General features: G+C 43.3%; 2 protein-coding genes across 6 annotated transcripts; both read right to left on the bottom strand.

The window, feature by feature from the left end:
• Positions 1-158: 158 nt before the first annotated feature.
• Positions 159-8,142, bottom strand: fam228a (family with sequence similarity 228 member A). 4 transcript variants are annotated; one of them, XM_061754810.1, is made up of 7 exons: positions 7,527-8,142; positions 3,269-3,342; positions 2,017-2,184; positions 1,888-1,953; positions 533-727; positions 375-455; positions 164-280 (listed from the first exon to the last, which is right to left on the bottom strand). In XM_061754810.1, exons 1-7 carry the CDS (start codon positions 7,639-7,641, stop codon positions 248-250), a joined length of 732 nt encoding a protein of 243 aa, XP_061610794.1. In that variant the 5' UTR covers positions 7,642-8,142; the 3' UTR covers positions 164-247. The 4 variants fall into 4 exon arrangements, with proteins under 4 accessions (XP_061610792.1, XP_061610796.1, XP_061610795.1 ...); XM_061754808.1 differs by having other exon boundaries at positions 159-455; XM_061754812.1 differs by lacking the exon at positions 7,527-8,142 and adding an exon at positions 5,051-5,340 and having other exon boundaries at positions 159-455.
• A 6,491-nt stretch (positions 8,143-14,633) lies between these two features.
• gnpat2 (glyceronephosphate O-acyltransferase 2) lies at positions 14,634-24,703 on the bottom strand. 2 transcript variants are annotated; one of them, XM_061754806.1, is made up of 16 exons: positions 24,486-24,703; positions 23,844-24,056; positions 22,827-23,003; positions 22,615-22,744; positions 22,198-22,325; positions 22,050-22,125; positions 20,964-21,115; positions 20,756-20,874; positions 19,401-19,642; positions 17,995-18,258; positions 17,847-17,926; positions 16,362-16,505; positions 16,108-16,207; positions 15,939-16,032; positions 15,783-15,841; positions 14,634-15,435 (listed from the first exon to the last, which is right to left on the bottom strand). In XM_061754806.1, the coding sequence occupies exons 1-16, from the start codon at positions 24,495-24,497 to the stop codon at positions 15,383-15,385; spliced, it is 2,043 nt and encodes a 680-aa protein (XP_061610790.1). In that variant the 5' UTR covers positions 24,498-24,703; the 3' UTR covers positions 14,634-15,382. The 2 variants fall into 2 exon arrangements, with proteins under 2 accessions (XP_061610790.1, XP_061610791.1); XM_061754807.1 differs by having other exon boundaries at positions 14,634-15,415.
• Between the last annotated feature and the right edge of the window lie 549 nt (positions 24,704-25,252).

Here is a 25,252-nt window from a genome sequence, read left to right as displayed (position 1 = left end):
ATTTCACCCATTTATTTTAATTCAAAATGCCTCGTATTTGTCGTTGTTATGGTCAATATAAAAGATAATTGTGTTCCACACATCCACCAGATTGTGCAAAAAAAAAATAATTTAATTAAAAAAAATATATATATATATACCAAAAATAGCACATAATATTGAAACAAGAATAACAAAATAAATCGGTTAACATTCAACTTTAAAAAAATATACTCAAAGAAGTTTGTTATGTACATCACATCAAATTTTAGGTGGAAAGCATCCTCGGAAGAATACCTTCCTGGGGAAAAAAAACATCCAGATTGATACATCAATACTTCACTGTTTCACACAAAAAATCAAAACCATGTCATGACAAAACAAATCCAACTCACCTTGCACCTGTGTGGCTTTTTGCCATAGAGGAGATACGGATTGTATTCATTCAGGTCACACGTATCTAAAAACACGTAGCCCTGAAAGTGACAGCCAACGTGAGCCCAACGCTCATCTTGGGACTTGCGTCCGTATAATGTCAAGTTCGTCAACCAACCTTGGCGTTTCCGTGCTGGAGGAATCGTTCATAAAAGTTTTGGCGTGTCTTGATCTCAGCCGGGTTGCAGATGGCCATGTGGTAGTCGAGCTTCTTTTGGAGCGGGGCCCACACTTCCTCATGCAAAACCTTGCGCATCACCTCCCTCTTCATTGCCTTGGCTTCATCGTGCCTGCTCAGAAAATTCTCCAACTCCTACAGGGCAAAAACAAGTTAGATGTGTCTTGCTTGCAAGTAGCTCCTTAGTACAGTAATACCTATTACCTGGACTTCAGCGTTTAATGCACTGGTGTCCAATTTACTTGTATGTCAAATCAATGTTCTCCATTGAATTGAAACGCAGCCGGCACGGTGGACCAATTGTTAGCACATCTGCCTTACAGTTCTGGGGACCTGGGTTCAAATCCTGGCCACACTTGTGATTTTTTTCAGTTTACGAGCTGTGGTTTGGAAGATTTGTTTTTTGTTTTTTTGCTTTGATTTGCAAGAAAACATTTGAGCGCTATATGGTGGCAGTGAACTCAACCCCACAACAATTAGCAGTATGGCAGATAGTGAATAATTCTTCAAAAACGCGGCTTCAAGCTGTTTAATGTCACGACCACTTGAAGTTTACTGTCAAACCAAACATAAAGCAAACAGAATTACACTTTGTGTATTTCAAACAATCCCATCCGTGCCCAACAAATCATGTGACTTGCTGCGGTGACCCCTGACAGGGGAAAGCCGAAAGTCACGTAACTTGCCATCAACAGGCTAACAAATAGCATCGATAGTCATGGTTTTAAAACCCTAACCAACGGCTATTTGAACACAAATGGTGCAATAACACATCTAGACAGACAATATAACAATACTCACAAGCATATATTCTTTATCCTTGGCAAAAAACAAGTGATGTTACTGAGTCACTTACAGTAGCTGAGTGAAACTCTTCTTTATTTGTGTCTTAATGATTGTATTATACTTCCCCCGGTGGCCAAGTAACACACACCAGAAGGCGTTGCAATTAATTAATCGTGATTCACAAACTGTTGAATCCTTTTTGTTTCATCCCGTTTTTTAAAAGAAAAAGAGTACCATTTCCTTCAAAACACAAGAAAAAATGTGTTGAGAAGCTGGAACAGATTAATAGCATTTCCATTCATTTAAATGGTGAAAGATGATCATTTGAGTGTGTGTTTTTCGTTGTGTGTGGTCACTGAACAAATAAAATTTGTATCTCAAGGCACCACTTTATGTTGAAGTGACGTATGATTGAGAGACAATTCTAAACCTTTTTAGGGGTACATCTATTACTGTACTCCTACTTTTTACCTAACTCGAAAAATTCACAAATACGTCTTAAATATTACCTTTTCTGTGTCCAGCAAAGGTCGAATCAGTTCTTTTGCCTCTTGAATTTCAGCTTCCATCTTTACCTGAAATAGAAACGAAGATAACGGGATCTCGTCAAAGCAAGGGAGTGTGTCTTCGTGCCTTACCTGGATTCGCCTGGTGGAGGCATAAGAGAGAGACCCTCTCCGCAGCCTGGGTCCCTGCACCGCCGTGGCATCATCACGTTTATTCTGTTTAATGCACCCACTCGTGTTCCTATTCTTCACTGGCGCGCACAGTCTCACCTCAGGACGCGGGCACTTGGACTCTGCCACCTGTAGTACAACATCAAGACATTTACTGCGTTGCACCAGTGCTGTTTTGCTACACTTTTTGCAGACATGCTATGAAAATGTCACGTTTATGAAAATGTTCGTCGTCTCAAACATTCAGTCCATTAATCAAACCATCAATTAGATTGTTGACAAGTATTACAGCTGCACTGAAAAGAAATAATAACAATACCAAAATATTAAATGAAGTCAAAATATGAAACTGAAATATGAATGATGGCGTAATTCTGTGAAGAATACTATAGAGTCGGCAATATTACAAGAAAATAAACATCATTTTGAAGAAAAAAACTATATTGTGAGAATAAAGTCAAGCGAATGAATAAAGTTATATTACAAGGGGGGAAAAACGTAATTTAATGTGGAAAGGGGTCATAATGTAAATTACTACAAAAGTCAGATTTGTATGACAATTTTCCACTATATGAGAATAAAGTTATAATACCATGAGAAAAAAGTCAATGATAAAAAACTGAATTTTCATGAATTATATCATAAATCTATGCCAATAAATAATTTTATCTGGAAAAATAAAATCATATGTCGAGTTGTCGCAGTTGTACATGAAGAAAAAGCAATTAATTTTGAATTTATTTTTTTGCAAGACCATACTTTTTGTAGAATAAAATTAGATGAGTATACATTATGATTCATCATTATCATTCATATCATCATTATGATTATGAATAAAACTAGTTCTGATGGTAAAAAAATCATAGATAATCGTATTAGAGTAATTGTATGCGAACAGTCACAATATTACAAAAACAGTCCAAATTGTACTAAATAGAGTTTTAATATTACAAAAAAATAAATTACATAAGAATATTAATTAAAGTAATTTTATGAGCAGAAAACGTCAATGTTACAATAAAGTAATATTACAAGAATAAAATCATAATTTTACGAATATGTCTGAATTGAGCAAAAAGTTAGAATTTTACTGCGGGGGAAAATCCTCAATACACTAACATAACAGCAATATTACATCAATTACCTGTATATTTATTTTTAGTAAAGTTATCACTACTGTCTTGGCACCGTAGCCACAATTGCACTGACCTACCTGAGATACCAGAAGTCGGTTATCAAACGGTACATGATAGGTGATGAAGCCATCATTGCTATTTGACCACATGTCTAAAAAGAAAACACAGGGTAAACAAAATGCACTCTATGTACATGTTTCATTTTATTACTTTTTCACTCATTTATCTCACTCATTATTTAGTTCAATGTCGTAAATGCTTGAAATGCCCCCTCCTTCAACATTGCAGCATTCCTCATACCTGCTACTCTGTCTGCATCGATTTCAATAAAAGCTTCTGAAATCGGATAGTAGTATCAAGCAAGGGTTAGGGTACCAATCCAAAAGAGGGTTTCAAGCCACAATTAGCTTTTTAAAGTAGGGTTTCAAGCCAGGGTTAGGGTTCCAAATAGGGACGCAAGTGTTAGGGTTTTATGAAAGGTTTGGGGTTTAAAAGTAAGGTTTCAAAACTGAATTATGGTTTCAAAATAGTTTCTAGCATGGATTATGGTTTCAAAATAATGATTTTAAGACAAGGCTGGAGTTTAACATGGGTTAAGGTTTCAAATGACAGGTTTAAGACCAGTGTTGGGGGTTCAAGTCCAGATGTGGGTTTGTGTGACAGTGAGCCTTATCCTTCCACCCATCTTCCTTTCGCTCATGTTTTAAAATAAGATGATTTAAAAAGCATTTACTTTTGGCCCACACTGTATAATAGAAATGACATATGGTGTTAAATTATTACGGGTAGAAGCAAAAATGACTTTGGTCGTTAGTTTGTAAGTAGCTCCTAAATGATTACGAGCTCACACTGCTTTAAATGTCTCCATTGTGTCTCCTTAACCTCCCATATGCATGTTGGAATATATTGTTTGAAATAAAAATGACATAAAAATGTCCCATTAGTTCAGCTGCTAAACCCTAAAAAGTGAAAATTAGTCACTGTTACTAGCCTGCTAAGCAAGATCCCGCCACTTAATAGATAAATAAATAAATAAATAACATATCCCCCATGGTGCATTGCGCGAATTTCTCTAACCTCGTTCGAAGTTTCGAGGCGTTTAGAAGTGGAGCGAAAGCAAAAAGCAACACTCAGGTCTTGAGCCTGGTTCACATTTCGAACAATCTTTAGAAACACTTGTTCTTTTAGTCAAACTTTTCGGCCGAAGAGGGCGAAAGACTTGGTCCGGCCCTTCCTTCCTTGACGGCGCACGCGGCCCGTTGCCGTGACAACACCGTGACGTCACCCCCCGTGACAGAGGCAGGTAAAGTCGTGATTCGCTTTCGACGAAACCTTAAACTAACGGCATTTAAACATATAACGTACTGTACATGTGTTTTCAGAGGCTATTTTTTAATTTTAAAAAATGCTTTATTGTTCTTCATTTCTATAATAGTGGGTTGCGACCTTGTTGAGAACCACTGCTTTACTGTACAATTAATTGTTCTTTGTATATGGCTGAAATGTGTGACAGGTGTGTGCATGCTCGGCCTGCTGCTGGCTTATTACACAGGAAGTGTTTACCAAGCCCCAGTCAAAAAGTGATATGTGGCCATAAATTGCAAATTCATAATGGCATACAATTATGAAAGTGCGTAGTTGTGATAAATAGTCACAGAGAAGGCTGTCCGGCTTCAACAAAATAGCAGTGTTACCAATACTAAGCTAGCATTAGCACTGTAAACATGCTGACATTAGCCTTGGCTGCTACATTGGTAGCATGACTTATTCATAATGGAGTAGACTAAATGTTATCAGTTTTTGGGAATGTACAAATTTCCATTCATATCAATTAAAAATCTAAAGGGTGATGAACATACCTGTCGAGCGGAAACGTTGCTAATACCGCCTCACTTCTGAATTCTCAGCTGCGTGAGGTCCGTTGCTCTGCATCGTGTTGCTAGTCTTACGCCCAATTGTTCGGAAATGAGAGATAGACATTTTGGGGTATTTCCCGACATAGTTTGAGCAACGCTCCTGAAGCCCAGGCTGACTGGCCAGCGCGAGGCCGCAGGGGTATGCAAGTGATCGGAGTCTGGCCGAGGGTCCATGGCAAATGGTTGACACCTCGTCAGTTATGCCTTTTGTATTTGATAGGTTGTTTTTCCTTAGGTGGGGTGGTTGGTGGGGCCAAAGAGGGATACAAAAAAAATAAAAAAATAACATAATTTTCTAATGTTTATGTCGATACTTTTAACAATAAGACAATAAGACCTGTTGCCCCTGTTTCTTTTTTTTTTTTTTTTTTTTTGGGGGGGGGGGGGGGACTGCAATCTTCCCCTTCGATTCCATGCACAGCATTTCTGTTTAGCTTCCCAGCATCACATTCTGTCGTTTTTTAAAATGACGCTAAGCTGTGCAAACGGTGCAAAAAATGTCAAATTTGCCAACATGACGTCATCGAGCTCAATTCATTGACGCGTCGTTATATGTCGTCATTCAATGACAGCCACCTCGTTATTCCTGCACTTTTTAAGGGCGAAAAGAAGGATGAAACAAAGTGAGCTGGCGACACTAGAAGACGCAGTCGACTTGGCGAAAGACTTAAAGGTCAGAGGAATTAATTAATGCGGCCGTTTGGCACCTCCGAGTCCTCACCGAGCCCTCACGCTCCAGACGTCCGCTGCTGATCATCTGATCACGTGAGTGCGTGAACGGCGTCGAGGACGGCATCATCGTCATCACAAGTCAACAATTTTTGCTTTTTCGCATTTGCCTACATTTGTTCGGCTTTTCACTGCCGGAGGGAAAAAAGCGGGTCACATGGATTGGTTCACTTCTTTAGCAGCGTGTATTGTCGTCCTGTGGATTTTCTGCTTTATAGACGGTAAGACGCATTTATTTATGCATGAATGTATTTATTTATTTATTTGAAAGACTATAACGTTGCTAAGTGAGAGGTCAAAAGGATGGAAGGAGCTCATGTGTGCAAAAAAAGAAAAGAAAATAGTTTCTACCCCTAAAACAATCTTTTTATGATTCACAGGACTAATTTTAGTTTAATGACTTAACTTTGACTGATATAATTCGTGCATCTCGACTTTATATTTTCATTTTTGGTATCTGTACCATGAAATCAAATGTTGCTCTTGTGACTCCAAAATTGAGACTAAAAGCACTCCTGAAGCATATTAAAAATAAATTTATTAAGTCATACCTTAAGCAAACCTTTTGGCAAGCACACATGCTTTACATATTGTGTGTATTTATTACTATTGCACAACGTTATGGCTATAGTATTATTATTACCCATGTAGTTTTAGTGATTCAGTACTAAACATGGAATATTATAATGTAGCATTGTGCTTGGAAAGACTCTTCGTGTAGGTCATGTTATTTATTGACTTTATTTGTAAAGTAGCCAGAACATCTGGATACATGGGATAATTAATGTTCAAGAAATGATATTTTGAACAACATTTTATTCAAATACAATATGAACAAATAACATCTTCAATGTGTTTTTCAACATTTGTAAAGCATCACACTCCAGCCATGTATTTTTGTGGACTAGTAACAAAAATCTAATATTGAGCTTGGAAAGACTGGGATTCATGTTGGTCATGTAATTGATTGACTTTCTAGTATGCTGTTTAATGATAGGAGACTATAAAATTGTCACATTTCTAGAATACATTCAATACTTTGTGAGTATACACTCATAAACTCATACAAAATTTCCTCAAAATATGTCGTGATGTTTAACGTTTAATTGGTATGTCTTAATTCACTCTAACTAAGAAAATATGATTTAGGATTTAAATATGTGCTTTGTGTGCTCAGGTGACTTCACTTGAGACTTCAATGCCTGCTGACAACAGTCACCGCATTAAATAAGACGGCGATTTAATGTAATATTGAAGCTTCGTTTTGATGTTGGTTTTGCTAGCTATTTATAAAATAAGTTCACCTTTATTAGTTCGAGAGTGGGGAAATTTGCAAATAGGAAAACAGACATTTTATTGTTGTTTTAAGTGACAACTAAAATAATGTAGCATTGCTAAAAGACACACTTTGTGAGAATACAGACAGTCAGTACTGATACTTCACTGACATTAGAAAGACTAAGTCAACTCCTTAAGTAAAAGTTAAACACTGCAGACTCTGAAATGTAATACAGTTACGTAATAAAGTAAATCTTACACATTTTTACTGAGACGTAGAACAAGTTAGCTAGCGTCGGTTCCGTCTGCTTTGCCATCAATACATGTTCCCATGGCTTTGTTAATGTGAACTCACTAACAAAAAATGCAAAATTAGCAAATGATAACAATAGGGGAAAAAAACACATCTTACCTGTATGTCTTTTTCTCAAAAGGACAACTTTGGAATGCCAGAAGCTGTTAGTTTTTAGGCTAGCACAAGATGCTATTAATTCACCACGAATCATTCTTGAAGCAGACAACAACATCCTGTTCACGTACTGCCTTCCCAAGATCTCAATCAATCACTTTATCAATCAAAATCTCAACTGGGGCTGACTATGCCTCTCTCTTTTTATGTCCTTTTTATACATCATGTTGTCATCTGCAAAGGTTGAAAAAAATATAAGTATATTTTGACAAATTAACTCGTCTGTAGGGACTGAAAAAGTAGAAGGACGACACAAATGTAAATAAGTAAAATAAAAGTACGTACGTGAAAAATCGATTTAAGTACCATAGTTAAGTACTTCTTACTATGGTAGTGCTAGTTAATGTTAATTTTAGGATGTTTACTTGCACAATCCTGTGTTTCCATGACTGACTCTTGAGATGCTTCATTTGCAGTTACAGTATTTTCCTCGTTTTATCGTCAAATGATGTGCTTTGCGTGCTCAGGTGACTTTCCATGAGACTTTAATGCTTGCTGACATTAGTCACCGCATCAGATTAGACTCCAATCTGACTTACTTACTTACTTACTAATCTCTTTCTCGGCCAGGCAACGCGGTGTTGGAGCTGCGTCTGCTTTTCCACGCCCTCACCAAAGCGGCGTGCCACCTGTACCTGGCCCTGTTGCCCCTGCGCCGTGCCGCCCTCCACTTCAGCGACTGCGCGCGCCACCTGCTGGCCAGCACCCAGCGGCAGGACCCGGTCCCGCCCACCTACCCGCATCCGCACGGCGCGCCGCCGGCAGGCCGCGCCTGCACGCTGCACCTCCTGGAGGGCGCGTGCGTGCTGTGCGAGACCATGCCCAACGTGATGGCGGCGGTGCTGAGCGTGGGCGCGGCCTTGTGCCACGGGCTGCAGGGCGCCGCGTACGTGCTGGCGGCCACGTTGCGCGCCATCCAGCTCAACCTCTTCTCGCAGATGAACGGCGAGCGCGAGCGCTGGGACAAAGAGCGCCACCGTGCCAAGGAAAGTGAGAAGAGGCTCAACTCCAAAGTGCTGGAGTACATTTCCGTCTTTTGCCAGGACCCCGTCAGCGCCCTGCGAATCAAGGTGGACGTGCCGCCCGTGTACAGATAATCCTTGGCACGGGACGTCTGACCGTCCAACACTCAGTTAGGTACACCTGCTGCGGAAAAAGCGCTGCCATTGCGACTATAATTAAGCCGTATGAACTCAACTATACACTACTCACAAAAGGTTAGGGATACAGTGTATAATTGAGCCCCCTGCAAAGGTTTATAATTGTCTGTAGATGCCACAAAATGGTGGCAAAGCACTACTTTTGTCTGAATGAAGCTCCTCAACTCACATCTATGTATTTTTTCGGCCCCAAGATGCCAGAAGATTGCGCCAAAGTGTTATTGCTTCGGCCTGAGCACAAAAGAAATATCCTGCACTTTTTGTGAGTACTGTACGTGTACGTTTCGCAAAAGCAATATTTCAAACCCAAATTACAAGTTTTCCCCTTGGAAGTAATTGCCCTAGAGTCCAAGGCACTTTCCCAGCCTTCTTTGCCACACCTTCATGCTCTCCTGGAACGTTTCTTCTGAGATCCCGTGTCAAGGCCATCTGGATGTCATCCATGCCTTCAAAATTGGTCCCTTAATGACCCTCGTTAGCATGGAAAAGGGGCGGGGGGGAATCACATGGAGCCAGGTCGGGTGATTAAGTAAATTACTCCGCCACAGCCAGGAAGTGTCAGATGCTCCGCCGGCACGTTGTCATGTTGAGGCAACCAAAAGTTGTCCTGCCATGACCGTCGTCTCTTCTCGCACACTGGTTGATCGTCTGGCCCTCGTTGAAGGGCAAAACTTGTGGTTTGGGTTTGAAATATATCTTTTACGACACTAGTTGCCTTATTTAGCTTCACAAGCCTGGTTCTCTGCGCTAAAGCCAGCAAAAGTAACTACTTGGACCTGCCAAAACGCTGTGTAAATGCGGTACAAAGATGCAAACGGATAAACAGTTTGAGTACAGTCATCGGAACAACTGTCGGGAATAGTGCAGAACTGTGAATAACTGACACCGCCCACTAAAAATGTTAATAATTGCCTGTAGTGATAGTTTTAACTGTAAATGTACCACACACTAAAATCTCAAAACAGTTTAAAGTTACCCCACTATATCGGAATTCATCGTCTGCACCGCAGCTATATTTTTAAGCAAGGCCCCGCCTCTTAAAGGCACATGCATATACGCAGACGTAAAAATATGTCAAGTATTTTCTATACATTTTATACTTGCAATTTGTTTATATATGTACAGACACATTTACAATGTTTTTAAAAAGTGTGTTGTACTAAGTTTAAATGTGTTTAAAGTGTGTGTGGGGGCGGGCTAAAACTTTTTAAAAAAAAATTTTATTTGGTCTATATCGGGCGGCACGGTGACTGACTGGTTAGAGCGTCTACCTCACAGTTCTGAGGACCCGGGTTCAATCCCCGGCCCCGCCTGTGTGGAGTTTGCATGTTCTCCCCGCGCCTGGGTGGGTTTTCTCCGGGCACTCCGGTTTCCTCCCACATCCCAAAGACATGCATGGTAGGTTAATTGAAGACTCTAAATTTCCCGCAGGTGTGAATGTGAGTGCGAATGGTTGTTTGTTTATGTGTGCCCTGCGATTGGCTGGCAACCAGTTCAGGGTGTACCCCGCCTCCTGCCCGATGATAGCTGGGATAGGCTCCAGCACGCCTGCGACCCTTGTGAGGAGAAGCGGCTCAGAAAATGGATGAATGGTCTATATTGTGAATTTCCACCTCTTGTGTGTGGGACTGGAATTTATCCCCCGTAATAAATGGGGTTCACTGTACACACCAAGTTTTATGGCCATTAACTGCCAAAATATGCTGACAGAAGTACTGAGTACTGTTTCCCTTCACGTGTAGCTAAATAAGGTCCCTCAACAAATCAAAAATCTCAACATTTTGGTGGCGGTGCAGGTGTACCTACTGTAATGTCCGGCGTCTCAGTCAACTGGCACTCAGCGAGGCCTTTTAACTGCAGCGTGGGTCGGTCGGTTGGTTAGTCGGTTGGCAGTGAAGAACTCTGAACTTTGGCCTCTGCTTCTCACTCACTGTTGTTGAAAGAGAAGACGTCCAAGCGAAAACAGCGAAGAAAAAAGATGGTTCATCCATGGTGCATTTTGTTATGCTTGTTTTACATTTATTGCTATGCAAAGACGTTGAACAAATTAAATGTCTGAAACCTAAGCAGTTTTGCCGCATCATGGTATTTGACGTTAGCAAAGTTACCGCAAAACAAACACTAATACAGTCGAACGGTACCTTGACTTACGAATGTCCTAATGTTTTTTTGTTTGTTTTTTAATTTATGAGCCCAGTCATAAAATTTATTTAACTCATAAATCAAGCTACAGCTAAATTTTCTGTCTTTTGTCCAAGCGGAGACTAAACAGTTGTTTTTATAATACTACAGTAGTCTTTTATTCTCATCACTTTTTTCTCGTAGCATGACCTATTTCTCGTGATACAGTCACGGAAAAAATACTAGACCACTTTGTTTCTTCAATTTCTTGTTCATTTTAATGCCTGATACCACTAAAGGTGTATTATCTGAGGAATACAATGAATAGGACAAAATAAGGCCGATTCCATAATACTTTATGTACACAAATTTATTCTCCCAAAATGACAACTTCCATCCATCCATCCATTCTCTACCGCTTATCCGGGTCGGGTCGCGGGGGCAGTAGCTTCAGCAGGGACGCCCAGACTACCCTCTCCCCAGCCACTTCATCCAGCTCTTCCGGGGGGATCCCGAGGCGTTCCCAGGCCAGCCGAAGGATGTAGTCTCTCCAGCGCGTCCTGGGTCGTCCCCGGGGTCTCCTCCCCGTGGGACATGCCCGGAACACCTCACCAGGGAGGCGTCCGGGAGGCATCCGAATCAGATGCCCCAGCCACCTCATCTGGCTCCTCTCAATGCGGAGGAGTAGCGGCTCTACTCTGAGATCCTCCCGGATGACCGAGCTTCTCACCCTATCTCTAAGGGAGAGCCCGGACACCCTGCGGAGGAAACTCATTTCGGCCGCTTGTATCCGGGATCTTGTTCTTTCGGTCACGACCCACAGCTCATGACCATAGGTGAGGGTAGGAACGAAGATCGACCGGTAAATTGAGAGCTTCGCCTTTCGGCTTAGCTCTTTCTTTACCACAACGGACCGATACAAAGTCCGCATCACTGCAGACGCTGCACCGATCCGCCTGTCGATCTCCCGTTCCATTCTTCCCTCACTCGTGAACAAGACCCCAAGATACTTGAATTCCTCCACTTGGGGCAGGATCTCATCCCCGACCTGGAGATGGCATGCCACCCTTTCCCGACTGAGGACCATGGTCTCAGATTTGGAGGTGCTGATTCTCATCCCAGCCGCTTCACACTCGGCTGCGAACTGCTCCAATGAGAGTTGGAGGTCACGGCTTGATGAAGCCAACAGAACCACATCATCTGCAAAAAGCAGAGATGCAATACTGAGGCCACCAAACCGGACCCCCTCTACGCCTCGGCTGCGCCTAGAAATTCTGTCCATAAAAGTTATGAACAGAATCGGCGACAAAGGGCAGCCTTGGCGGAGTCCAACCCTCACCGGGAACGAGTTCGACTTACTGCCGGATATGCGGACCAAACTCTGACTCCGGTCGTACAGGGACCGAACAGCCCGTATCAGGGGGTTCGGTACCCCATACTCCCGAAGCACTCTCCACAGGACTCCCCGAGGGACACGGTCGAACGCCTTCTCCAAGTCCACAAAACACATGTAGACTGGTTGGGCGAACTCCCATGCACCCTCGAGGACCCTGCCGAGGGTGTAGAGCTGGTCCACTGTTCCACGGCCAGGACGAAAACCACACTGCTCCTCCTGAATCTGAGATTCGACTTCCCGACGGACCCTCCTCTCCAGCACCCCTGAATAGACCTTACCAGGGAGGCTGAGCAGTGTGATCCCCCTGTAGTTGGAACACACCCTCCGGTCCCCCTTCTTAAAAAGGGGAACCACCACCCCAGTCTGCCAATCCAGAGGCACTGTCCCCGATGTCCACGCGATGTTGCAGAGGCGTGTCAACCAGGACAGCCCCACAACATCCAGAGCCTTTAGGAACTCCGGGCGAATCTCATCCACCCCCGGGGCCCTGCCACCGAGGAGCTTTTTAACTACCTCGGTGACCTCAAACCCAGAGATAGGAGAGCCCGCCTCAGAGAACCCACACTCTGCTTCCCCATGGGAAGGCGTGTCGGTGGAATTGAGGAGGTCTTCGAAGTATTCTCCCCACCGACTCACAACGTCCCGAGTCGAGGTCAGCAGCGCCCCATCCCCACTATACACAGTGTTGGTGGTGCACTGCTTTCCTCTCCTGAGACGTCGGATGGTGGACCAGAATTTCCTCGAAGCCGTCCGGAAGTCTTTCTCCATGGCCTCACCGAACTCCTCCCATGCCCGGGTTTTTGCTTCAGCGACCACCAGAGCTGCATTCCGCTTGGCCAGCCGGTACCCATCAGCTGCCTCAGGAGTCCCACAGGCCAAAAAGGCCCGATAGGACTCCTTCTTCAGCTTGACGGCATCCCTCACCGTTGGTGTCCACCAACGGGTTCGCGGATTGCCACCACGACAGGCACCGACCACCTTACGGCCACAGCTCCGGTCGGCCGCCTCAGCAATGGAGGCGCGGAACATGGTCCACTCGGACTCGATGTCCCCCGCCTCCCCCGGAACATGAGCAAAGTTCTGTCGGAGGTGGGAGTTGAAACTCCTTCTGACAGGGGATTCTGCCAGACGTTCCCAGCAGACCCTCACAATACGTTTGGGCCTGCCACGTCGGACCGGCATCTTCCCCCACCATCGGAGCCAACTCACCACCAGGTGGTGATCAGTTGACAGCTCCGCCCCTCTCTTCACCCGAGTGTCCAAGACATGCGGCCGCAAGTCCGATGACACGACCACAAAGTCGATCATCGAACTGCGACCTAGGGTGTCCTGGTGCCAAGTGCACGTGTGGACACCCTTATGCTTGAACATGGTGTTCGTTATGGACAATCCGTGACGAGCACAGAAGTCCAATAACAGAACACCGCTCGGGTTCTGATCGGGGGGGCCGTTCCTCCCAATCGCGCCCTTCCAGGTCTCACTGTCATTGCCCACGTGAGCATTGAAGTCCCCCAACAGAACAATGGAGTCCCCAGCGGGAGCGCTCTCCAGCACCCCCTCCAAGGACTCCAAAAAGGGTGGGTACTCTGAACTGCTGTTTGGTGCATAGGCACAAACAACAGTCAGGACCCGTCCCCCCACCCGAAGGCGGAGGGAGGCTACCCTCTCGTCCACCGGGGTGAACCCCAACGTACAGGCGCCGAGCCGGGGGGCAATAAGTATACCCACACCTGCTCGGCGCCTCTCACCATGGGCAACTCCAGAGTGGAAGAGAGTCCAACCCCTCTCGAGAGGACTGGTACCAGAGCCCCAGGTGTGTGTGGAGGCGAGTCCGACTATATCGAGTCGGAACTTCTCGACCTCACACACCAACTCGGGCTCCTTCCCTGCCAGAGAGGTGACATTCCACGTCCCTAGAGCCAGCTTCTGTAGCCGGGGATCGGATCGCCAAGGTCCCCGCCTTCGGCCACCGCCCGGCTCACACTGCACCCGACCCCTATGGCCCCTCCCACAGGTGGTGAGCCCATGGGAAGGGGGACCCACGTTACCCTTTCGGGCTGTGCCCGGCCGGACCCCATGGGTGCAGGCCCGGCCACCAGGCGCTCGCCTTCGAGCCCCACCACCAGGCCTGGCTCCAGCGGGGGGCCCCGGTGGCCCGCGTCCGGGCAAGGGAAAACAAAGTCCATTGTTTGTCGTCATCATTAGGGGTCTTTGAGCCGTGCTTTGTCTGGTCCCTCACCTAGGACCTGTTTGTCATGGGTGACCCTGCCAGGGGCATAAAGCCCCAGACAACTTAGCTCCTAGGATCACTGGGACACACAAACCCCTCCACCACGACAAGGTGACGGCTCAAGGAGGGGAAAAAATGACAACTTGTTTCTTGTAATATTACAGCTTTATTCATGCAACAGTCAGACCATTTTTTCGTAATTTATGACTTTATTCTTGTCATTAAGATTTTTTTTTTTGCATGGTATACAGTATATGCGACATAAAAAAATACTTTAAAAATCAGACTTTCATCATATGACTATTCTCGTACAAATAGTGTTCTCTGAATATTATGACTATATTCTCAAGATTACGACTAAACAATTTCATGATAGCAATGCTACAACTTGAGTTTAAAAAAAGCTGTAATGTTACCAGAATATATTTGTAATATTACAAGAAAATGTCATAATTTTGGGAGAGAAAAAAGTTTTAACTTTACAAGAATAAAGTGATATTATTACAACTATCCTCAAAACATCTTTATTTATAATCTTTATTCTTTTGATATTGCAACTTCATTCTGGTGACGTTACCATTATATTCACATTGTCGTAGCATTACAACTTTATTCAGGTGGAATTGCAAATTTTTTACCATCATTTTAATGTTTGTTTTTTTTCAGTGTGGCCCTAACACTCCTTCATACAAAGTATAGCAAACAAAGGCATACTATTAATGTAATTTAACTGCCTTGATTACAATGATGAGAACTGATGTCATCAGATATCTTCTGATGTCAAAAAAAGGGGAGGATGAGGAACAACAAAATGGAAGCGGAGGAAGGGGTCAAGTGGAGGTGAGAGCGTGAATATGGTCTGGTGCTGGGGCTGGACATGTTCCAATGAAGACTAAAGTCTTGCGTCAGGTTCCGTCTGGAGCATCTGGGGACGGATTTGCCCAGCTTGAGACAAGAAAAACACTTAAGTGTGATTACAAGCCAAGAACCAGTCAACATAACTACAGTTAACCCCTGTTCATCGCGAGTACGTAAGACCCCACCCTATTTTTGCTCTCTGCTCACCATGCATACCACCACTCACACTCTCCATTCCATCAGTTTTATTAAACTTTTATTATTATTAAACAAAGTCCGTACTGCTTTCGGTCGATCATCTTTTCAATGTTCTGTCCCAAACTACTGGAACACTCTGCAACAAAACTCACCTCATTCATCACAATATCAGGGGGGCACGAACGATGAATCGCGATAAAGCGAGGGTTGACTGTATTATGTTTAAACAATCTTACAGAGTGTGCGTTCTATTCTTCTCACGGCGTCTTTATCCACGCGATACTCCTTCTCTGACCTGTAAATGGCCAAACAAGACAACAGTCAAGCAGGCTGTAGACAAAATGAGCTTAGAAGCCAAACAGGTTTTTTCCCTGGCTAATCTCATTACTCACGCCTTCAGCTTTGTCAAAGCCGCCATCCTCCTAAGGGCCGACAGGACGTTCTTCTGGACGTCGGATGAGAGGGTCTCGTAGGTGTGGAGATCGCCTGCAAACAGAGACCCAAGAGGAAGACAGGTTCAGCTAGGTGACATCCAAGGACGTTATCGGTTGTGCTCTATACCTGAAAGGATGAGCTTGGTTGCCAGACTCCTCACAGCGGGTAGGAAGTCTTTCTCCGTGATCACATAAGCGTCCTGGTCACTGAGGAACCTCAACATGACCTGGACAACAAACACGGCAAGCTAATCAAACCAACCAAAAGTAGGTGTACAGTCGTCCCTTGCCAATATCACAGTTCAAAGGACCCATAGTGAAAATCCACCCATTCCCTCACATATAAACCAGTCTGTTATGATCACAATAGGCTAAATGTACCCGGTAGGAGTCAATGAAAGGTTTCAGAATCGCCCGTAGGAAGGACAACACCTCCACGCCTCCCTCAGATAGCGACATTTCCTGCGGGCCGGTGACATCGAGGGCGCCACATTTCTTCAGGAGGTAGCACGCCTCCTCAAAGTCCTGAAAACAGACCATTGCTTAGAATCGATGTGAACAGTGCATTTGCTAAAACCTGGGAAGTTGGTAATATTTTTTTTTTTTAAAAGGGCGGGGAGGGGGTGGTGGTGGGATGTGCCGCCTATGGACTGTGCACTGCTCCTAGCCACTTTTAAAAAAAAAAAAAACACTAGCTTTACGCAGTCTGCAGACATGTTTTGTTAAAAATAGATCTTCAGTTTAATTCTTGCCTGGAAGAATCGCTGATATGTATTGAAAATGTATGTGTGATGGAAAGAGAATTACATTTCTGCTAGATGTGGTGGGCACGCCCCTTAACAAAGAGTGATTGCTGATCCAGAAAAATACCAACTTATTGCAGTTGGCAGATGTGACTTTTGTCGATATTCGATTTGATTCTTGCCTTCAAGAATCACTGTTAAGTAATAAATCTAAATGTGTAATGGAAGAAGTAATATTCTGTGCGATCTGGTGGGGAACTGCCCTAAATGCAGTCGCCATTATTCTAGAGAAACACTAGCATCCGACTTGTGTTCTGTTGATGTTTGATTTGTTTTTGTTTTCCTTGAAAGAATCACTGCTCAAAACATGTAACAGAAAGAGGTGCACTTCTGCTGAATATGGTGGGGCACTGCCCCTAACACAGTCATTATTGGTCCAAAGAAATACTATCATAGGACTTGTTTTTTGTTAATGTTTGATTTGTTTTTGTTTTCCTTGAAAGAAAGTAGGGCGGCACGGAGGATGACTGCCTCACAGTCCGGGGTTTAATCCCCAGCCCCGCCTGTGTGGAGTTTGCATGTTCTCCCCGTGCATGCGTGGGTTTTCTCCGGGCACTCCGGTTTCCTCCCACATCCCAAAACATGCGTGGTAGGTTAATTGATGACGCTAAATTTCCCGTAGGTGTGAATCTGAGTGTGAATGGTTGTTTGTTTGTATGTGCCCTGCGATTGACTGGCACCAGTTCAGGGTGATAGCTGGGATAGGCTGCAGCACCCCCGTGGCCCTTGTGTGGATCAGAAAATGAAAATGAAAGAAAGTATCAATGCTCAAAACATGTAACGGAAAGAGCTACATTTCTGCTGAATATGGTGGGGCACTGCCCCTAACACAGTCGTTATTGTTCCAAATAAATAATAGCTTAGGACTTGTTTTTTGTTAATGTTTGATTTGTTTTTATTTTCTTTTTAAGAATCACTGCTCTGTACTAAACACAAACTATGTAATGGAAAGATCTGTATGTGGTGGGGCACTGCCCCTAAAACTTTGGTCTCCGAGTGGGATATTCCGTACTTGCCAGTTGTATGTAACGTCTCAAAAACAACAGATGATGAAACCGTTTACCTTGGCAGCTTCGCCAGGAATGAAGATGAATTCACTTCTGAAGACGTTCTGGAGGAAGCAGAAAGACGCAAAGATCTCATCTGCAATGATACAAGGGCATCATTTTATTCACCGTGACCCTGGTTAGCAGCTAACTCCCTACGCTCACCTCTGCGGTCGCTTCGAGAAAGGCTCAAGGCCATGGCAAGCAGGGCCGGTCGGACAAAAAGGTGCAGAGACTGGTTGCGGTAGGACGCCATCATCAGCATGGGCTCGGCCATCCTGGCCACGTCATCCCCTGCACTGATTAGCTGCGGGCCTACCACCTCATCCTCTTCCTTCACGACCAGGAAGACGCGCTCTGCCTTCAGGCGAACCGAGGGGTAATGGAGGGCCACGGCCAACGACATCACCTCCAAGTCGGGGACGTGTCCTAAAATGTGGAATGAGGACGTACTGTAAATATGTAACTTTTGGGAGTATGATAAATTGTTCCCAAGATGCTCTGAACGAGCTGAACATTTTAAAGTTGGAATGTTTTAAATTGAATCAGTCCTCCAGAAATATTGAAGGTTTTGGGGATTATGTCATTTATTTCGAATAACACATTTTACTGGAAAATAATACTCATACATGGGAAAATAAACCTCTGCACACAAAACATTTTCCATTTTAATAAGGTTTAATTAATACATTAATGCTTATACTGAGAAGAAAAAATGCTAAATTAGCTAATGATAACAACTGAAAAAGTCCAAATGTACGCCGTGAAGCCCCAGCAGTTCTATACATGGCATTTCTATTCTAGTACGCTATACCTGTACTTGTTTTTTCATTTTAGATAAAACACCAGAAGCTGGTGCTTTTTAGGCTGGCATAAGACAACACATGCGCCACAAATCATTGTTTTGTGCCCACAACATCAAACAATTCATTTAAATATCACGGATGTGGTTGAAAAAAAGTAAGAAGCCTGTTTTGACAAATGTGCAGATATCTGTTTTCAAATGTAGGGAATTGTAAAGTAAAAGGTCATGAAAAATCGAAAGTACAGTAAGAAGTTATTTGTACTTGGTTACTTCCCACTAGTGAATTTATCTCACACGTCATGAGATGGTTGAGTGGGGTCCTCTTAGGATCAGTGCCGTAATCCCAACGAACATCCCATAAATGAGGGTGAATGCTTGCGCCAACTCACATTCATCTAATCTGTCTGATCTCGCTCAAAGCTGCACTCGCCTGAGCTGCTCACTTTTTTTTTTTTTTTTAAAGGCATTAACATTGCAGCATGACGCCGTAGTGGTTAGCACGTATGTCTCACAGTTCGAGGGCTCATGGTTTGAATGTTTGCAGTTTGTATGTCTCGGATTCCGGCTGCTGTAATCAGTCATTGAATATTTTGGTGGGTTGCTTTTAATAAGTTTAAATGTGTTCAAAGTGTGTTGGAAGGTAAAAGTACTTTAAAAAGAAAAATGTATACGGTCTCTATCGATAGCATAGATTTTCACCGATCATTGCATAATATTTCTTCGAGGGTGGAGGGAAGTGAAATTGCAATCTATCCTTTGAACCCACCGGGCCAGTTCAGCCGCGCCCCAAAGTTGAGCGCCAGCTTCTTGATCCAAAGCGTCCTCTCGGCGAGCTGTCGCCAAGGCAGGCCCGTTTGTGTCAGGACCGAGGGCGGCCACTGGAGCAGCAGGCAGGCCATGAGGGACCAGAGGCTGGTGAAGGAACCCCGCTCCTGGATTCGAACCATCAGATGAGCCAGTCGGCTCACGCAAGCCTGCTTCTCCTCCGACGGCCTCTGAGGAACTTCTCTGTGGATACACGTCAAAGGAAAAATAGTGAGTATAGAAATACGTGTAGAGTCTGACTAAAACTGAAGGGTAAGGAAACCAAACCAGTATTTCCCATAGAAAATAATTTCAATCCAATTAACCTCTTCCAGACACCCACAAATATTCATAAAGATACATTTTATAGAGAAGAACTATAGTTTTACATACTGAAAACCGTGTGAAAACCATTTTGTGCTTGTTTATTGAGTGTGACTGTTAAATAAACCGCCATGTGACCCAAGAAAGTGTGGTAAAACTGATATTGTACTGTATGCTTTTATTTTTAAGGTCTGACTTGAAGGTTGTGTGACGCCAGTGTTGCAGAGAAGACCGGAGGGTTATTGCCCTCATTTCGCATTTTACACTACTAAAGTAATGCTTTGGATGAAAATGCATCGACTCTGGGAAATAAATGGTTGAGTCACGTGTATTTTTGTACGAAAACCAAGCATGATGCACAAAAATTGGGACAGAATTTAGATGAAAAATGTGTTGAAAACCAAATTGTACAAAAAAAAAAAAAAAAAAAAAAAAGAGGTGCTCTAACTGGCCTCTTAAAAATACCGGAGTAAAAATCGAGCTTTATTTATCGACAAAAGTAGTCATTTGCCGCCATCATCATTCCTCATTACGAACCTATTTGTGCATCACTTTTGTGCATAGATTTTCACTATCCACAGCTGGGCTCGGTTCCTCTCCCCCTGCTGGCATTCACTGAATAGTGACAGGCGGAACAATTAAATGCTCTTCCACCACTTGCCAGAGGGTACAATTAAATTGTGTATCCAATATTTAAAAAATCGAGTATTCCAACGATTCCCCCATCAATTATTTGAGTAATCATATAATAATGTATTTTGCATTCTTAAGCACAGTAACATGTACATGTGAGGTGCAGTTATTATTTTTGTCGACCTGGGGTCACCAACCTCATGTTCTCGTGACTTTGAGTGTGTATAGCTTTAAAAGGCGAGACCTGGCCTGGTGGATGAAGTGGGCGTCAGCGAGTGCGAGAGCGACAGTTGGCTCGACCGTTATCCAGTCCGTATTGAGTTTGTTTTCTTAGCGGTCGGAAATGATTTTGTGACTTACATGGATATGAGCGGCTCTATGTTCCCTTGACAAAGTTGTCTGGCCGACATGGGCCGACCAAAGTTGACGTACATGCAGCCGTAATCCTCCCGTAGGACCCTGGCCACCTTCAGCAGACCCTGCGGACGAGAACCCGACCTCAGGTTACCTTTTCTGCGCCTCACCAGATGTGACCAGCACTAACGAGAACCCGATGAACATGACGCACCATGGTGCTCTCTTTGGGCTTGGGGATGCCCAGGAGCTCGCGGGCCAGCAGGGACTCTTCTAGAAGCCGATCGTAGCTGAGGCTGATGGGAACCAAGGTGATGTCGGACACCTCGCCTTTAAAGTAGGGATCCAGTACCATGTGCAACATACCTGCATTTTTAAATTATAGGAAAAGTAAAGTACAGAGTAGCGGTTATGACCTTATTGTGTATGCCTTGGGGCAATCCGGGCAGTGCCCTACAAAATTCAGTAGATGGTGCTGGGGTAAAAAAAAAAAAAACAACGTTTTTTTTTATTATGTACTATATTTCCCGTGCATAATAATTTGAATTGTGTGTATTTAATACAGTGATTCAATTGTGAGCTTAATATGTATAAATAGGGGCGAGTGGGGCGGTACCCTAACACATTCAGCCGATGGCACTATGGCTATCTAAGCTTGTTAATTTCTTTTTTCCTATTTCATACAGAGTAGCGATTCAATTCCATCCCTAAAGGTGCATGCCTAGATGCGTGTGGGTCAGTGCTCTCTTTGATCCATCAGATGGTGATGCGGTAAAAAGAAAAGATTCCGATTTATTCCAAAATCCACAGGTTTTAATATTTACTACAGAGTAGTCATTCATCTGAGAGAGAGGCAGTGCCCTACTAGATCTACCAAATGGTGCTGGGGTGGAAAAACATGCTTTCTTTGTATTTGATATGTATTGATATGTATTTGATATGATTTTATATATAATACACAGTATTTATTCAATTGCAAACTTGATATTGTATACCTAGTGGCGAGTGGGGCAGCGCCCTAACGGATCCGACAGATGGAAAAAAGGTTGTTATAATATCTTTCCAATTTATGTTTTCAATATTTTATATTTCATACAGAGTAGCGATTCTATCTGGCTTTTAAGCTGTGTACATAGGGGCAAGTGGGGAAGTGCCCTACCAAATCCAACAGCTTTTAACAATTCGCAGTTTCTGTGTTTTTTTATTATTATGCAGAGTGGTGATTCAATTGCGACCTTAATTTTTCAAAAAAGAAGTAAAGCTCCTACTTATTGTGCAACATTGATTTAATATGACTCACCTAACTTGGGCGTCAAGGATTTTAGGGAGCGACTCCGGAAGCCTTCGATGTAAAATTCCACCGGAGCAAATCCCGTCTACGAAAAACACATGAAGTCAATTTAGTACATTAGCGCACACTCACTGGTCACAACACGAACATGTCCTACCCTAACGAGGCTTTTCACATATTCTGACAGCACTGCACAGTACAGCCTGTTGGAGGCGATGTTGCGTCGGATGTAGAACGCTCCACAGCGACGCAGCATCTCGCCCATGAACTTCATCCCAGCCAAAGCTACATGTCGCAGGAGGGAGAGACCAGCAATGGTGAATCTCCATTTGGATGTGTGTCACTTAACAGTGGCCATTTTGCATAAGGGGCAAATGAGGGAATGTCCCAGGAGAGCCTGAAGATCGATGGGGTGAAAAAAAAGTCAATCGATTTCTTTCCAGTATCTTTTATATATTTCTTGTGTTTGTTCCAGAACAATAATAATAATAATTTTTAAAATAAAGGAAGTTGGGCACTGCCCTACCAGTTCCAGCAGACGGTGCTGTGTTGACTCGTAAGTCAAGGTAGTTACCCAATCCAGAGGCGATGACAGGTAGCGGGATGTCGTAGGTGAACATGATGTAGGAGAGCACCAAGAAGTCCGTGTAGCTCCTGTGGTTGGGCAGCAGGATGACGGGAGTGTCCTCCACAGCCTGCTGAAGCTGCCAAGTACAAAATATTTCAAATAAAAGGCAAAATAAATGTGAATTCCCGCCCTGTAAATATGTACAATATGATAGTGACCATGTGTAGAGCTTCCATGTTGACGTAGATGCTGGAGTAGAGGCGCTTTAGCACTTTGCTAAGCATGAAGCCCATCAGACGCACAAATCCCAGCTGCAGGTTTTGGGACATCTCCTCCAAAATGGCGACAGCCTGCTCTCTCACGGCCTCCGGTGGTGCTTGTGTCTCCATGGCAACCTGAGGAAGATGGCATATTGAAAACGGCCTGCATAGTTGTTTTTCTTTCTTTCTGTATTTGCAGTGGTTCCTTGACTTACAAGTGCCCCAATGTAGCAGTTTTTGAAATTACGCACCACCATTTTCTTGCTTTTTGTTGCGAACTAATATTTCGAGCGAGCTTCAGATGTTCCGCCAATCGAGGTGAAGTGAAAAAAAAAACAACGTAATAATATTTAAGATACAGTGAATCTCCACAGGGGGTAGGGACTGGGGCGGATTGAAAAATCTACGAATAACTGACGCTCCTTATAATGGCCAGAAAGGTTTTGTTTGTTTGTTTGTTTGTTTTTTAAATGCAAATTAAACAAAAATAATCATGAATAAGCGGTGTATGAGGAACACAAAAAAATGAATGTGTGAATTTGAAAACTGTAAATACATATACACTTTCAGTGATTAATTGAACTGGGGGGGGGGGGGGGGAACTGTGAAACACACAAATACAAAATGAGAGCACTGTAGGCCACAACTCAGACACCCACACGCAGACTTCCGACCAACTCCGACTTCCCACGTAACCAAGCCACGCCCCTTAAAGGCATGCATCCAACACAGGAATACTATATGCGTTTACATTCTTTTTTAAAATTGTTTTATAAAATACAATAATGTTTGTTTATTAAAAATGTTGCAAAAAAAAAAATAAAATAGGGGCAGGGGGTGGGTGCTGGAATGGATAAATGGCGTTTTAATTCATTTCTATAGGGGAAAATTATTTGATGTACAAGTCAATTGAGTCATGGAACAAATTCAACTCCTAAGTCAAGGTTCCACTGTATATTTTGGGTGCAAACCCACCTCCACCATCACGCGGCATACATCTTGGGAGGCCAGCACGGCCGCGTTGAGTTGACTGGCGGAGCAGGGCGCTGCCCCTCTGTAGGGGTGGGTCCTGAAGGTCCTGAGGGCGTGGCCTACGTCACTGCTCTGCCTCCTCTCCTCCAAAATGTCCACCATCACCTCCTCCTCCTCGTCATCCTCCTGCAGGCTTACTCTCATATACTTCCAATGCTGGCAATCGCCACATAATAGTTAGAGTAGGGATTCACTTGTGACCATAAAGTATCTACATTAGGGCAAGTGGATTCACATTGCCATCTAGTACAGCAAAGTGTTTTTCTTGATGTCTTTATAAACATTTTTGATCATTAATTGCACACAGTTTAACCAAAATGCAAGATATCAGCGAAGTTTGAGCTGTTGTAAGTAGTGGCCTCCCGTTGCCAACCGCTACTGCAACCAGAATGTGCGAAAAAAATAAAAACAATTTTTCAAAAAAAGTGTTTTTATTAGTAATAAAATGCATGTGTAATCTAAAATGCATTAGTAATCTAATGCATGTGACCAACAGTTCAGAATGAGTTGGATAAGAGAGACTTAACAATAAATGTGTTTCAGCGCAACTAACTGCAGAGACGTCAAAGCAAAATGACTTCTTACCGTGTTCGCCATCTCTTGGGGGACGTCGGCGACTCTCACCAAACCCGAGTCCGCCCGAGTACCGAATCTTTCCCGTGGGTTGTTATGACGTACAACTCGGCCGAAAATACATCCGAAATACTTTTGGGAGGCAAACGTAGACACAAAATATTATCGAATATCGGCGTGAAAAATGCTGGCAGACCTTCCGCATTCTGTGCGAGAGAGTCCAATTCTTCTTTCACTTTCGGTTTTGGTTGTTTCTTTCTTTTTTTTCATTTTCAGCTACTTTCAACTAACCCCAACTCCACCTACCTCAAAAAAAAAAAAAAAAAAAACAATCAAAAAAATAATACTTTTTTAATACTCATTGTGGATAAAGAGACCTATAAAAAAAACTTTGTTTTAAATAGTTTTACCCCTCCCACGCGCATGAAACAAAATGTACGAAATTATTCTAAATACAGTGGTGCCTTGAGATTTGAGTTTTATTTGTTCCCTGACCACGCTGACTTCAAAATAAATGAAAAAAATAAACATCTTTCCCTGAATGGAAATGCCATTAATCCGTTCAAGCCCTCCCAATAAAAACAACACAAATATTTGAAATGTGAGAAAAAAAAAATAGCATGCTATAAAAGTGTACTTTATAAACACATACAGTATTGGCAATTAAATAAATTGTAAAAAATGTGTTTTTCTCTCCCTTTTTTGCTTCAATAAAATGTACATTGTGCGCCTCCTTCTGGTGTGTGCACCTTGGCCACCTGGGGGCAGTATAAAACACA

This window comes from Phyllopteryx taeniolatus, chromosome 18 (assembly GCF_024500385.1).
Source record: "Phyllopteryx taeniolatus isolate TA_2022b chromosome 18, UOR_Ptae_1.2, whole genome shotgun sequence".
NCBI classification, from domain to species: Eukaryota; Metazoa; Chordata; class Actinopteri; order Syngnathiformes; family Syngnathidae; genus Phyllopteryx; species Phyllopteryx taeniolatus.
Note: the sequence above shows the minus strand (reverse complement) of the source record. Positions and strands in the feature narration are given on the sequence as shown.